At 47.9% G+C, this 15,984-nt stretch overlaps 1 protein-coding gene across 2 annotated transcripts in view; it reads left to right on the top strand.

Moving 5' to 3' along the window:
* The window catches only part of LOC310667480 (stimulated by retinoic acid gene 6 protein-like), a 51,902-nt gene that overhangs the window by 18,275 nt on the left and 17,643 nt on the right, over window positions 1-15,984 (top strand). For both annotated transcript variants that reach the window (XM_083419976.1, XM_083419975.1), the window contains exons 2-9: window positions 1,508-1,616; window positions 2,657-2,754; window positions 3,792-3,919; window positions 4,668-4,788; window positions 6,091-6,136; window positions 9,826-9,954; window positions 12,460-12,530; window positions 15,266-15,377. In XM_083419976.1, the coding sequence (XP_083276102.1) occupies window positions 1,508-1,616; window positions 2,657-2,754; window positions 3,792-3,919; window positions 4,668-4,788; window positions 6,091-6,136; window positions 9,826-9,954; window positions 12,460-12,530; window positions 15,266-15,377 (814 nt within the window). The remainder of the gene's footprint in view (window positions 1-1,507; window positions 1,617-2,656; window positions 2,755-3,791; window positions 3,920-4,667; window positions 4,789-6,090; window positions 6,137-9,825; window positions 9,955-12,459; window positions 12,531-15,265; window positions 15,378-15,984) is intronic.

Below are 15,984 nucleotides of genomic sequence, written 5' to 3'. Positions count from 1 at the left end.
AGCACTCTGGAAGGCAAGCGGCAATCTCTGTCCAGCACTTCCTCACTTGTTTGCCTAATGGAGTGGTGGAGGGTGTGTTGCAGTTGTGTGTCTGAAGGGCTGATTTGACACAGTTGGGTGGGCCTGAGCCAGCCTACGGGCTGCCAGTTCCCCACCTCTACTCCAGAGAAGGAATTCCCAACGCATGTGCCAACGCTAGCATGCTTGTTGTTTAGTCATTTAGTTGTGTACGACTCTTCATGACCCCATGGACCAGAGCACGCCAGGCACCCCTGTCTTCCACTGCCTCCCGCAGTTCGGTCAGACTCATGTTTGTAGCTTCAAGAACACTGTCCAACCATCTCGCCCTCTGTCGTCCCCTTCTCCTTGTGCCCTCCATCTTTCCCAACATCAGGGTCTTTCCCAGGGAGTCTTCTCTTCTCATGAGGTGGCCAAAGTACTGGAGTCTCAGCTTCAGGATCTCTCCTTCCAGTGAGCACTCAGGGCTGATTTCCTTAAGAATGGAGAGGTTTGATCTTCTTGTAGTCCATGGGACTCTCAAGAGTCTCCTCCATCACCACAATTCAAAAGCATCAATTCTTCTGCGATCAGCCTTCTTTATGGTCCAGCTCTCACTTCCATACAAGGGAACTAAGTGTCTGCTGTGGGAAACAAATGCAGAAGAGACTGCCCACTGCTTTGCTTTCACCTCTGCTGTGATCAGAATATTCTGACTCATCTTTGTGTGGTTTAAACATGTCGCTTCTGTCCTCATGCAGACAAGCACTAGAATTCCCTATCCCCCAGAGGATGGTGCCCTCCATATTTCTGTTTGAGCTGATATGGGCATATCTAGGACAGTGACACATGTAGGAGCATAGTGGGGCAGGGGGCGGTACTCTGAAGGTGAGAAATTTTTATTCATATACATCCCCAAAATTAAATGCTTTTGGTTGTAAGCATTGGCATGCTTCCAGTTTTATTTTATTTTTTATTGTGTTTAAAAAACGTATCTTGGCTATCAAACTTTGGGGCATATGGCTGTAGACATTGCCAGAATATAGAAGACCAGAGTTTTGCAAGCAGGCTTAAGATGCTGAACTCTGTATAAGGTAAAGGTAAAGGTACCCCTGCCCATACGGGCCAGTCTTGACAGACTCTAGGGTTGTGCGCCCATCTCACTCAAGAGGCCGGGGGCCAGCGCTGTCCGGAGACACTTCTGGGTCACGTGGCCAGCGTGACAAGCTGCATCTGGCGAGCCAGCGCAGCACACAGAACGCCGTTTACCTTCCTGCTAGTAAGCGGTACCTATTTATCTACTTGCACCCGAGAGTGCTTTCGAACTGCTAGGTGGGCAGGTGCTGGGACCGAACAACGGGAGCGCACCCCGCCACGGGGATTCGAACCGCCGACCTTTCGATCGACAAGCCCTAGGTGCTGAGGCTTTTACCCACAGCGCCACCCGCGTCCCTATTACTCTGTATATCATCTAACATATCTGGTATTTACCATTGTGTTTCTTGTACAGGAGAGCAGGTTTCCTAAATGATTCTTCTGAAGATATGGACAACTCAAATTCCTCTTGTGAGGATTCAGTAGAAACGGAGGAATTTATACATTTGTCTCTTCCTCCAGCAGTAAGTAGGCCAATTATCGTACTTTCTTGAGTTATGACTGATGAAATACAGAGCTACTCTCCTTCCTCAGATACTGAGGCTGACATTAGATAGGAAGGAGAGTGGCTGTGTATAATACTGAAAAAATGCACAAAATGGAATGCTGAGCTCATATATTACTCTTGGGTTCTGCGCTGGACACTAACGTGCACACGCAGACATAATTACCGGTACTTTGGCATTGATACCCTTGTTTAATTTGGGGAATTTGGCAGAGGCTGATCTTAAGTGCGTTTGCTGCAGAGAGCCAGAACTAAGATGACAGGGAGAACGCTGCAGTATAAAGAGCTTACAACCCACCTACTCTCAGCTGCCGGAAGCATCATAGTGCAGGGACCTGTCAGGAGTGAACATGAACCACTGGTACCAAATTGGATGGGAAACAGCCTTACTAGAAAAGCTAACTAACAAACTGAAAGCAACACGGGGACGAATACCGTATAGGCCCGAATATAAGCTGCACCAGAATATAAGCCGCACCTTTAAAATTCGGGGGAAGGGGGAGAAAAAAGTCAATACCCGAATATAAGCCCCTCCTTTAAAATTCTGCAGGCACTAACATCCGTTCCATTTTATCGTATGCCTGATTCAGCAGCAATATCGTAAAAGCCAATTTTTGTAAGGTGGTGAATTTAAGTTGCACTTTAATTTGGGGGGGGGGGTGAGGCTTATATTCAGGCCAATACTGTAAAAGAGGACACCTTCACCCCGGTGTGGCTCCCTTTTATTACACACATAGCCCAACAAGACAACAAGAAGAACCCACCGGCAGCGTACAAATCAATATGGTTAACTTGACCTAACAGTCACCCACTTCCAAGACATGGAAGGTAAAATTCATCGGGAACATCCAGACTTGGTTTAATTAGCTGACAGGTTAACTGAGCTGATAGGTTGAGCGTCCATCGTTAGGGATAATAACTCAGTTGTAATTCTTTATTAGTTTCTCAAAGATCAAAGGATGTCTTCACTCCCTCACGACTGTCCTTCTGTATCGGCAGGTCTTCATCATTATAGTGCTGTCCTGTCTTGAAAAAAGAATAAAAAGATGTTGTATGGATGAAAAAATTCCTCTGCATGGACACTGTGGGATTATGGCGTAAGTTGAAGAATAACTTTCCTCCTGTGGCTACAAGTGTCTTCTAAAACAGTGTTTCCCAACCTTGAGCCTCCAGCTGTTTTAGAACTACAATTCCCATCATTCCTGACCACTGGTCTTGCTAGCTGAGGATTATGGGAGTTGTAGTCCAAAAACAGCTGGAGGCCCAAGGATGGGAAATGCTGTTCTAAAAAGACAAATACGCCAGTATAACAAATGCCATTCCTTCACGAAAGCAGGTCGCCTTTCTGAATCTGTCTTTCAGGAGGCATAAATTCAAGTATTTACATCTGGGATAAAAAAAGAGGATAAGTTACTGTCCTTGCACCGAAACAGAGCAGTCTCCTCTTGTATCGGGCAAGGAAGATCTTCCATGTTGGCACTAGATGGAGCTTTTCATAGGTCACAACCACAACATACATTTAAAGCTCTCTCCAAAACAGGCAATACTTTTATGTATCAGGACCAACCAAACTGTCACAAGATGGTGAACTGAACAGTCACTGTTGTTATTTTTCTCTAAGCTGAAGTTGATGGGTGGTTGATTTCACACCTAAGTTTTATGACTCTTTGAAAGGACATAAGGTTTCAGCTCTGTAATGGCTTCCCAGTTGCTTCCCAGAATCCTAATACAGTGGTGCCCCGCAAGACGAATGCCTCGCAAGACGGAAAACCCGCTAGACGAAAGGGTTTTCCGTTTTTCAATGCGCTTCGCAGGACGAATTTCTCTATGGGCTTGCTTCAGAAGACGAAAATGTCTTGCGATTCTTGAGGTTTTTTTCCGCTCCCCACCCCCTTTTTCTAAGGCGCTAAGCTGCTAATAGCCTTTTAGCAGCAAATCCACTAATCCCTTAAGCCTTTAATAGCCGCTAATAGCCGCTAATAGCCGCTAAACCGCTAATAGCGCTAATCCGCTAATAGGGTTGCTTCGCAAGACGAAAAAACCGCTAGACGAAGAGACTCGCGGAACGGATTCTTTTCGTCTTGCGAGGCACCACTGTAATTATTTCTCCTCTTCTTCTTTCCATACCTCACAGACCCTTTGATATCCTTGCCTTCAGCAACAGATGGTCACTTGGATTTGCATTTGGAATTATTGCTGATAAAGTGATGTACCTGTTTACCTCAGACCACTTCATTTCGTTATTTCCGAGGTGGGCTAAAGGTAAAACACGTGGCAAAGAAGCAACAGGGAGGCCTGGGGACGGAACAATACCGTGAGCCTCTGACGTTTTTCAGTTTAAGCATACTAATCTGCTCATTGCGCTGATACTAGCCAGAACCTGAGCTTTTGGGCTCATCTGAGAGTTCAGTTTTGTATTCAGGATTCCGATCTCAGCCTTGCGTTTGTTAACATAAGTGGAATGAAGAGGGGAGTTCAGCAGGTGAGGTGAGGTGTTTTTAACCTCTCTTGCATATGCCAAATTCTTCTTGCTGACTTCTTCCTTCCACCAAGATCATTTTTCTTTTATGCTGATCTGTCTTCCAGGTTTAGAGCTCTGTTTATTAGGACTAGGGATCTTAAAAAAATAATTGGGGGTGGGGAATTGGCTGTGTGGAAGAGTTAAGCACTCTCTCCCCTACCTGCTGATTTGCTTCTGCAAATGCTGCCTCAGCTCAGCTCCACTGACAATTCAAGTGGAATATATTTCCCTTATATTTCACTGTCTTCATATTTCAGGCATCTCAAGGCCACGTCTGACTCCTAAGACACAGTAAATGCATCAGACTCCCATTCACAGCCATCCTAAATATTCCTCCAACCTAGCAACTGTGAGAATACATCATTGAAAGTGGTCCAGCTTTTATCAGTGCTTAGGGTACCCCCCCAAGTGACCGAGAATAGCTCTGAGAAATGCTAGATCTCCATTTGGAGTAACTATGGTTTCTAAAACGACCCTATCTTTCTGCAGTTTTTGTGGTTCTAATCCATGCCGTCGAAGTGGGCATCTCTATGTACCCCTTCTTTGCCTGCCTTTCAACAAGTTATGCGATTACCGGAGCTATACTGGGATTCCTTTACACTGCAGCTTGGTGAGCAGAGCCTTATATCAGATATACTTGTCTGAGTGCTATTGCTGGGGATGTTGGGGCGAGAGACAACTTGCCATTAGAGAACCTCATGAAGGGCATTTGTGGAAGCTTGCGATGAGCATTTCTAGAGCTTAAAAAAAAAAGAGATTTAAATGATCCAGGGTTCCTAATATTGTCTAGATCAGGGATAGCCATCATGGTGCACTCTAGACATTGTTGGATTCAACTCCCATCTGCTGCATCCACCATGGCTCAATGGTCAGGAATGGTAGGGTAAACAAAGCTCATCTTGCAACCAACTTGTTCAGCTGGTTATAGAATCACAGGAATATAGAACTGTAGAGTTGGAAGGGACCATGCGGTCATCTAGTCCAACCCCCTTCCAATGCAGGAATCTTTTGCCCAACGTGGGGCTCGCACCCACAACCCTGAGATCAAGAGTCTCATGCTCTGCCACCTGCTTATGACTTTACTTTTTGTATGTTAATTTTGTCAGTAACGCTGCCTCCCATTTCCCCCCCTCAACCAGTCTGTTCTGGCTGGGGAGTTTTATTCAGTCCCTAATTTTGTGACTTTTGCGTCGCTGGTGAAGACCTTCCTTGTAAAACATAGACAGCATACCGTATTTTTTGCTCTATAAGATGCACTTTTCCCCCTTCAAAAATTAAGGGGAAATGTGTGTGCATCTTATGGAGCGAATGTAGGCTCCTTGGCTTCAGCGACAGGAACACGAAGCCTCTGAAACGCAGAGGGAGAGCTCCCCCCGCGCTCCGGAGGCTTCGCGTTGCTTTCGCTGAAGCCGCCTGAAGCCCCTGGAGCGCAGGGAACTCCCGCTGCGCTCTGGGGGCTTCAGGCAGCTATCCACACGCCTTCTAAGCACAGCGGGAGTTCCCTGCGCTCCAGGGGCTTCAGGCGGCTTCAGCGAAAGCAACGCGAAGCCTCCGGAGCGCGGGGGGGGGGAGCTCTCCCTCTGCGTTTCAGAGGCTTCGCGTTCCTGTCGCTGAAGCCAAGGAGCCTACATTCGCCTACATGGAAGGGGCTCCGTTTCTCCTGCCTCTTTGCTAAAGGGGCACTGAGCAGAGGGGGGAGAATCCCTCCCCTGTTTCCCCCCTCCTATGGTCCGGTGCGTCCTATAGAGCAAAAAATACGGTACTTTCTGTATTCTGGATTCATGCGAATCCAATATGAGGACTGTGGTAGATGGGAGTTTGCCTCAGAAGTTTGGCTGAACAAACAGTACATATATTTTGACTACAGACAGCATCTTAGGATCCCTGTAACTCCAGTGGTTTTTTTTTTAAGGATGTTCATCTCGGTGGTAGACTATTTCTTGTGCCCTGAGAACAACGTAAGTGCTCATCTCTCTTATCTGTCTACCTGCTGGGGCCAGAGCCTGAATGGGGGAGCCTCCTCTGCAATGGCCAGCATGACGCTGTGGAGCTTCCATCCCAAAATTAGCATCGCTGAAATGTTGGTGCTGACCTTTAAAGCCCAGTATACCTGAAGGAGCATCTCCACCCCCATTGTTCAGACTGAGGTCCAGCTCCAAGGGCCTTCTTGCGGTTCCCTCACTGTGAGAAGCGACGCTCCAGGGAACCAGGCAGAGGGCCTTCTCGGTAGTGGCATCCTACCATCAGATGTTAAGGAAATAAACAACTGTCTGACTTTTAGAAGACATCTGAAGGCAGCTCTGTTTAGGGAAGTTTTTAATGTTTGAGATTTTATTATTTTTTATATTTTGCTGGAAGCCGCCCAGAGTGGCTGGGAAAACCCAGCCAGATGAGCAGAGTATAAATAAATTACCGTATTTTTCGCTCTATAAGACACACTTTCCCCCTCCTAAAAAGTAAGGGGAAATGTGTGCGCGTCTTATGGAGTGAATGCAGGCTTCAGCAAAAGCAACGCGAAGCCTCCGGAGCGCAGGGGGCGCTCTCGCTGCACTCCGGAGGCTTCTCGTTGCTTTCGCTGAAGCCAGAAGAGCAAGAGGGGTCGGTTCGCACCGACCCCTCTTGCTCTCCTGGCTTCGCTTTGCTGGAGAGGCGCTGTGCAGCTTTCCCTCTCTGTGCAACGCCCCTTCAGCAAAGCGGGAGAAGAAATGGAAGGGGCTCCGTTTCTCCTGCCGCTCCGAGACTATTTTTTTTCTTGTTCTCCTCCTCTAAATCTGTTATTATTAATATTATTGCCTGGATGGGGATTGGTCAGGACAAGACAGCAGTGAGGCTGGGGGGCTGCACAGGTGTACCAGCAGAGTCCAAACAGTTGTCCTGCTGGAGCAGCTGTAGAGCCCTCACCTTGCTACTCCCTCACCCAGATCAGCTTAGTGACCCTGCTGTATGGTGAGGGCATCTCTGCCCTAGCACACAGGCTGCCACAGAGCCACCTGCGATCTGTGTACATGGCCTTTTGGCCTACAGAGGAAAGCTGTGGTAGAAATCTAAGGCCTGTGAAAGAACCACCACTGTGTGTGAGAGGACAAGCGCCATGGATGATTCCTTCAGTCCAGGAATTAGATGCCTCCAAAACTTTTGGGAAGGAAGAAGAATGGAGACACGATTCAGGTCCTCAGAACCATGGACAGGGCACAAGAAAGCAGGGCCAAAACTTAGAAGGCTTTCAACAGAGGACACCCTGCCCTGAAGTCACTGAGAAGGAATGGAAATGCTTATGGCCCTCAGAGTTTTCTCAAGCTTCTCTGGAGCTACCAGGGAGCTTTTGCATCCAAGCCATGTGGCTTTGATGCTGAACTGCAGCCCTGCCTGAAAAGAATTCAGAAATCAAGGCCCATGTCTGCCCTCTTGGCAGTAGATGAAGCACAAAATCCAGTAAGCCTGGGACCGTTGATTCCTAGACTGAAGATACTTGACAAAAGACTTAGCTGTTGGTTTAGAAAGGATAAGGGTAAAGGGACCCTTGACCATTAGGTCCAGTCGTGACCGACTCTGGGGTTGCGGCGCTCATCTCGTTTTATTGGCCGAGGGAGCTGGCGTACAGCTTCCGGGTCATGTGGCCAGCATGACTAAGCCGCTTCTGGCGAACCAGAGCAGCGCACGGAAATGCTGTTTACCTTCCCACTGAAGTGGTACCTATTTATCAACTTGCACTTTGACGTGCTTTCGAACTGCTAGGTTGGCAGGAGCAGAAACCGAGCAACGGGAGCTCACCCCATCACGGGGATTTGAACTGCCGACCTTCTGATCGGCAAGTCCTAGGCTCTGTGGTTTAACCCACAGCGCCACCCACGTCCCTTTTTTATATAGGATACATGGCTGTGAAATAGGCAGAAGGGGGCATGGTTTAATTTGGGACTGGCTCACTGTACAAGACCTACAAGGGGCATCTACAACGAAATGTTGCAGTGTGTTCTGCTTGTCAGGGTTCCAGCCCTGCTTTCTTCTAGTACACGCCATTCCATTTCTGCTCCTCCTGACCTCATGGCTACTGAAAATACGCAGTTTGTATTGGGCCTGGTGGGTTGCCCCCTTAAAACGTCCTCCATAGCAACTTACAATTCTGCAAGCATTGTGGCTTTCCTGTGCACCCTCCTATCTACTCCTTCTTTCTCCCTAATACCATTTTGACAATAATAATAATAATAATAATAATAATAATAATAATAATTATTTATTTGTACCCCGCCCATCTGGCGGGGTTTCCCCAGCCACTCTGGGAGGCTTCCAACAACGACCAAAAATACACTAAAATGTCACACATTAAAAACTACCCTGAACAGGGCTGCCTTCAGATGTCTTCTGAACGTTAGGTAGTTGTTTATCTCTTTGACATCTGATGGGAGGGTGTTCCACAGGGCAGGTGCCACTACCGAGAAGGCCCTCTGCCTGGTTCCCTGTAACTTGGCTTCTTGCAGCGAGGGAACCGCCAGAAGGCCCTCGGCGCTGGACCTCAGTGTCCGGGCAGAACGATGGAGGTGGAGACACTTCTTCAGGTATACTGGACCAAAGCCGTTTAGGGCTTTAAAAGTCAGCACCAACACTTTGAATTGTGCTCAGAAACGTACTCGGTTGTGCTCGGAATTGGTTGATGCCGTGAGCAGGAGATAGTTAGCGGTGTTAGTGCGTGTGATGTGTGGCTGTGTCAAGGGTGAATGCTGATTGGATGCTGTCGGCGAGCGTTGAGACTATTGGTTGCTTCTGAGTCACGTGCGATAGGAAGCGTATGTCATGCAGTCCCCCCTAAAAGCTAAACAATTATTGGCACCCCCCTGAAAAAGGTCAACAACTCTGGGCAACCTCCCCTCATTATCTTTCAGTATATTTATTTGTATGTGCGCATGCAGACAATCATTATTATCCCACTTTAAATTTCCGCGTTGGCACTTTGTGATAAATTAGTGGGTGTTGGGTTGCGGTTTGGGCACTTGATTTCTAAAAGGTTCGCCACCACTGCCTTAGGGGCTAGGGCCCGGGTCTCAGGAGGTTTTAGTCTCTCACCGAAGGATTCACTAACAAGGGTAGGGGTGCAGGTGAAACAAACTAAGCTCATACTCAACCCCTGTATATGTGTGTGTGTGTGTGTGTGTGTGTGTGTGTGTGTGTGTATAGGGATGTGGGTGGGACTGTGGGTTAAACCACAGAGCCTAGGACTTACCGATCAGAAGGTCGGCGGTTTGAATCGCTGCGAGGGAGTGAGCTCCCGTTGTTTGGTCCCTGCTCCAGCCAACCTAGCAGTTTAAAAGCACAAAGTGCAAGTAGATAAATAGGTACCGCTCCGGCAGGAAGGTAAACAGTATTTCCGTGTGCTGCTCTGGTTCGCCAGAGGCGGCTTAGTCATGCTGGCCACATGACCCGGAAGCTGTCTGCGGACAAACACACACACACACACACACACACACACACATACACACAGGCTCCAGTATTTAGGAAGTCAACCCAAATGGCAGAGTGCGTTGATCTTAGTTATGATCTTGATTCTGCCCTTCAGGACAAGACAGGCTTAATAACTTAAGCTGAGCTTTCAGGGTATATGACAGGTGGTGTAATGTTTGCCTTTGGTAATTCTGCTTTTTCTTTTTTTGCCTAGTATTTGGGTGAATATGACAACCTCATAAAGGGCTGGCCTTCCCTGCTGTGCTATCTTTTCCTTCTAGGCCAATTTGTTCGCATTTTTGTGAAAGCCATAATGGTCCGTTGTCGGCGTGACTCCGTAAATGTGAGTATTTTGTGATAATCACATTTTCCTATTGTAATTATTTTGAAAACAAAAACATTTCTCCTGCCTTCTGAATTCTGTACATTGCTGAAAATGGCAGTTAACTGTGCCATGAAATAAGAACAGCTCTATCAATGCTTTACATTTTTCATTCGCTTATTTTGACCATTCTCTGTTTAAATTCAGCATTATTAGTACAATGGTAACTCGGGTTACATGACCTGGAAGCTGTACGCCAGCTCCCTCGGCCAATAAAGCGAGATGAGCACCGCAACCCCAGAGTCGGTGACGACTGGATCTAATGGTCAGGGGTCCCTTTACCTTTACCTAACTCGGGTTACAGACCCTTCAGGTTACAGATGCTTTGGGTTACAAATTCCGTTAACCAGGAAGTGGTTGCTCCAGGTTAAGAACTTTGCCCCAGGATAAGAACGGAAATCACATGCTAGCGGCAGCAGGAGGCCCCATTAGCGAAAGCACGCCTCAGGTTAAGAACAGTTTCAGGTTAAGAACGGACCTCTGGAACGAATTAAGTTCTTAACCCAAGGTACTACTGTATTATTATTGACATTTGTTTGTAGGTTTTTTTTGTCTATTTTACAAAGAAGGCCTCAAAAGTGACTTAACAAGATAGAACACAACAGCTAAAAAACCACAACACTAAACAAGAAAACTAAAACAATGTATAATATAAAATACACAAAATGCTCATCCAATAACATCATAATAATACAGCCGTACCTTGGAAGTCGAATGGAATCCATTCCTGAAGTCTGTTTGACTTCCAAAACATTTGAAAACCAAAGCGCGGCTTCCGATTGGCTGCAGGAAGCTCCTGCAGCCAATCAGAAACCACGGAAGCCCCGTCGGATGTCCGACTTCCAAAACAGTGTTCAAAAACCGGAATAGTCACTTCCGGGTTTTGATCGTTCAGGACCCAAAACGTTCGAGAACTAGGCTATTCGACTTCCAAGGTATAACTGTAATGACAAATCCTAGCCCCACCCCAATAGATGAGCATCATCCTGGAGGCCAGCTTAGTCCCCAAAGGCCTGAGTGAATAAAAATATCTTAGCTTAGCATCTTAAAAATGGATAATGATGGTCGCAGGCATGCTTCCTTGTAGAGAACATTTCTCAGATGGGGTGCCTTGGTCCTTGTGTCACAACCCTCCCTCCAATGAAGCACACAGAGAATGGCCTCTGATGAAGATTACTGTGTTGGACCCACCTGGACTGTTTTTTAGGAGCAAAACTGTAACGTTCCAAATATTTTGGGAAGACTTGTCAGTCAGCTCTTGAAATCCCGTGTCACCAACCCTACCTCTCCAGTCGTAAACCCCTCTGTGGTCTCTTAGTTCCTAATTACACAGTGAACTAAAACGGCTGTTGAAAAACCACCATTTTGTAGCTATCGCTTATAAAGAGGTGGATTCATTTGTTGCTTCCTTGTTTGCAAAGTGTGGAATCCTGATGAATCCTCATTTGGCTGGCTTCTGCTTCTTTTGGGCCAGATTCTTGGGCTCTGAGCAAGAAAACACCCCAGACATATTGCAGTGCCTGCTCTGTCCTGCACAACAAGCCGGGTGGGATGTGCCCTATGTGCTTGCCCTGTGGACATAGGATGTCCTCACATAGTTTGGTCCCCCCCCCAAAGTAAATACAGATTAACACATCAAATAAATAGGCTTAAACATGTATGTAATACAAGTATGGGGACCATTGGTGGGGTGTCGGTAGGTTCCCACGAGGCAAGACACAGTGATAACAGCAAGAACCTTTATTGAACTAACAGAACTGGACAACAGGGGCAAAGCAACTGCTTATACAGTGGTACCTCTGGTTACGAACTTAATTCGTTCCGGAGGTCCGTTCTTAACCTGAAACCATTCTTAATCTGAGGTACCACTTTAGCTAATGGGGCCTCCTGCTTCCACCGCACCGCCAGCACGCGATTTCTGTTCTCAACCTGAGGTAAACTTCTTAACCCTGGGTACTACTTCTGGGTTAGTGGAGTCTGTAACCCGAAGTGTTTGTAACCCAAGGTGTTTGTAACCCGAGGTACCACTGTATACATTTCTGAAGGTCTGGGCCACTCCCACTGTGATTGGCTGTCTAAACTTACAAGCTGCGAATCATAACTCAGAGTTTAAGGGCCAATGGCAGAGGCCCAAATCCTGAAATGTTCTGTGATTGGATATCGTGCATCGAATCAGAACACAGGAGCTCAGAATCCTTAGTCCAGACTCAAGCTCAGGCAAACAAAGACCACGGAATACATAACAACTGGTATTGCTAAATTACAATACCCATAAGCCCCAGCGAACATGGCCACTGGCTAAGGATGGTGGCTAAGGATTAGCAACATTTGGTGGACCAGAGCTCTGGCACACCTGCTGTATTGGATTCAGCCCAAGAATAGCACATCTGTAATTACAGAATCCCACAACTCTTAAACGAAATTCTTGGAATCATACATAACTGTTTCCTTCTGCTTCCTACCCAGGAGGAGACTTCTTTTGTGGAAACGCATCAGATACTGTATGTCCAGCAATTGCTGAGGAAACCGCTACCGGAGTGAGGAATCCTTCTGTTTTTGGGTCATTTCCCCTTTTGAACTAAAGGAAAATATTCATGCCAAATTTGATGATAATCCCCATCTGAGCAAACTCTCTCTCCAGCTGGGAGGAGTGATCAAACTCCTTCAAAAATTAAGAAGTTGAGTGAAGGAGGTGCCATGGCTTTTCAATAACGGGCCAGTTCCACATGCTCTGAAGAAGCAATGCAGGAAAAGCTTGGGAGAAACAAGCTCAAGCCTATTGTTTTCCCCACCCCTCTCACTGTTCCTCATTCTCAGATTTATGTATGCTGATTTATGACTACCCTTATATCTGCTACCTACCTATACAGGAGACACTCAGCACCAGTAAGGCCCAGATCACACACTGAACAAAAACATATGGAAGAGAGTCTTCCTCTGGGTGTTTGAACTTTTGCTAAGTGTTGGGGACTGGGCAGAGGAGGAATGGTGGAGACTGCCTCCTCACCCTGACCCTTCCACTTCAGAATTACAACAGGGGTTTGAGGGAAGTCACGGGTCGGAGGCAGATGAGGGGGAAAGTTGGGAAATACAGTGGTACCTCGGGTTACATATGCTTCAGGTTACCGACTCTGCTAACCCAGAAATAGTACCCCGGGTTAAGAACTTTGCTTCAGGATGAGAACAGAAATCGTGTGACGGAGGCACGGCAGCAGCGGGAGGCCCCATTAGCTAAAGTGATGCTTCAGGTTAAGAACAGTTTCAGGTTAAGAACGGACCTTCGGAACGAATTAAGTACATAACCAGAGGTACCACTGTAATGGGAGAGGAGGAGGAGGAGGAAGCAGTAGCAGCAGGGGGGTGGGCGACAATTGACACAGTGTCTTTAGAAAGCATTCCAGACCCCCCCTCCTAGAACCAGGCAAGCCTTGAAAGTAGGAGAACAAAGAGCTCAAAAGCAGAAGACACATAGCAGCACCCGTAGTAGAGACCAATGAGGTAGTGGGAGAGACGGAGGGTGGAGAGTGACTGGGGACAATGCCATTATCCAAGAGGCTGGGTTCTATAGCTTCTCTCTGTAAATATTGAATAAAAAGAGGACGGTAAGAAACTGTGCTGGTCCCGCGGGTTACCCGAGAGGTGAGGTCCAATTCTGGTCTGTGGTCAAAGGTACAAGGTGGAGGCAGTCTGTAGTAGCTGAAGCTGAGTGCAGGGCAGGGAGTTGGGTGAAGTCAGGAACAGGCATGCAAGCAGGGAGCCAGGGCGCGTCAGGAGCTCAGGCAGGAAAGCAGGACAGGGTTCGGGCAGGAACTAGCAACCAACAACATTGCTCCCGCAACCTGGGACTGGGCTGGCTGGCTTTTATCTGCCCCGAGGCATAGGGCGGCCCCGGTCCACAGGTGACTCGCCTCTCCTGGCCTGGAGTCGAGCACTCCTCCTGCGGGAACTTAGTTCCTTCCGCCTCTCTGTCCTGAGCCTCTGCAGCTCAGGAGAAGCTGGAGGGTTACCGGACCCAGAGGCAACCTCCTCTTCCCCTGACGGGGCTGAGAGTGGAGCACCTGCAGGCAATGGGTCCTCCATCACCTCAGGAGCCGGAGCAGACTCAGCTGGTGCTTGCACCTGAGGATCCAGCACAGGTGAGGACCCTTCAGGCTCAAGCCCCAGCCCCGGCTCAGCTGGTTCTGGAGGCGGGGAACCCTGTGCAGGCTGGGATCCCTCAGGTTCAGCATCTGAATCTGAATCCCAGGCCATCACAACAACATTCCCTTGTCTTTGTATGTTCCTGGCAACCAGCCGGGAGTCGCTGAGTAAGCCGCCTGACACTAAGAGAGGAAAGGGACTCCCACTAGCATTCAGAACATTCTGCAAGGCAGAGGAGGCTATTGATCATCCTTTTGCCTTTTCTAAGTCATCACTCAGTTCATACAATGTAGATGCAGTAAGGATTTGTCAGCAGGGTGGCTGTGTACCTCTGGCCTTTCAGTGATCATGTACCAGACAGAGAGGGGTTTGGGGAGTAAAGCTACAATGCTTGAAATACGTTATGCAAACCGGGGGTGGGGGTGGCGATAGACAAAAAGGAAAGCCTCTTTCCCCTCACTGGGGAGTGTCCTTTTAGTAACTGCTTGTCGGTAAAGTACACTGCTTCCTGCTTCTTCTCCAAGTTCAATATAAGTATGAGCTAGCATGCATGTTTTCTTCTTGGCCCCATGGAAAACAAATACAGTGGTCCCTCGGTTTCCAAACATAATCCATTCCGGAAGACCGTTCGACTTCCGAAATGTTCAAAAACCAAAGCGGCTACTTCTGGAAGCATTTACTTCTGGAAAACTCAATACGGAAGCCGCGTGGCACATTCGACTTCCGAAAAGCGTTCGAAAACTGAAGCAGTTACTTCCGGGTTTTCGGCGTTTGGAAACCGAAACGTTTGACTTCTGAGACGTTCGAAAACCGAGGTACCACTGTATGTACAACCATTTTGTTTGCTGTGAGTAATAAACCATACATTTTCCTTACTCTTCCCACCAGCAGTCTTGCCAGGCTACTAATTTCTGCAGTACGTTTACCAAACTCCAACAAGGGGGACACGGTGGGCAGTTTGGTCCGAACACACCAGCGAACCCATTCTAGCAACCCTTCAAATTTCCCTGCGCAGCACAAACCTTGTCCCTCCCACTTCTGGTACACAGCAGTGTTGTCAGGGTGTGTGTGTGTTTGTGTGTTCACCTCTGCTCCTCCTCACCGGCCACACCTGCATTTTGTGTACTGACAGGCCAACTCAGAAATCCTGGATTAGGAGGAAGATGTATCAATGGGACCCTTACTTTCGATTCCCAAGCAGAATGATTGCCACTGCTGTCCTTCTCTTTGTCTCCCTCTATACAGTAAGTAAAGGAGCTGCATGACCTCATTCCCTGAGCTGGCAAAGCGTAGCTGCTTCTCTTAAATTCTTCAGTAGCTGTGCTAGAGCCTAGTGTTGGAGACCAGATTAAATAATGGATGTCTGCAGGGCCGGATTTAGGTTTGAGTAGGCCCTAAGCTACTGAACGTGGGATGCGGGTGGCGCTGTGGGTAAAAGCCTCAGCGCCTAGGGCTTGCTGATCGAAAGGTTGGCGGTTCGAATCCCCGCGGCGAGGTGCGCTCCCGTCGTTCGGTCCCAGCGCTTGCCAACCTAGCAGTTCGAAAGCACCCTCGGGTGCAAGTAGATAAATAGGGACCGCTTACTAGCGGGAAGGTAAACGGCGTTTCCGTGTGCGGCTCTGGCTCGCCAGAGCAGCGAGGTCACACTGGCCACGTGACCCGGAAGTGTCTCCGGACAGCGCTGGCCCCCGGCCTCTTTGAGTGAGATGGGCGCACAACCCTAGAGTCTGTCAAGACTGGCCCGTACGGGCAGGGGTACCTTTACCTTTACCTTTAAGCTACTGAAGCTAATGGGGCCCTTTATATGTCCAGCTGTCTTTTGTCTACAACAAATTGTCACTGTTTTTTTGT

The sequence above is a fragment of the Podarcis tiliguerta genome, assembly GCF_965153285.1.
Source record: "Podarcis tiliguerta genome assembly, chromosome: 17".
NCBI classification, from domain to species: Eukaryota; Metazoa; Chordata; class Lepidosauria; order Squamata; family Lacertidae; genus Podarcis; species Podarcis tiliguerta.
This window is presented reverse-complemented; position numbering and strand designations above follow the sequence as displayed.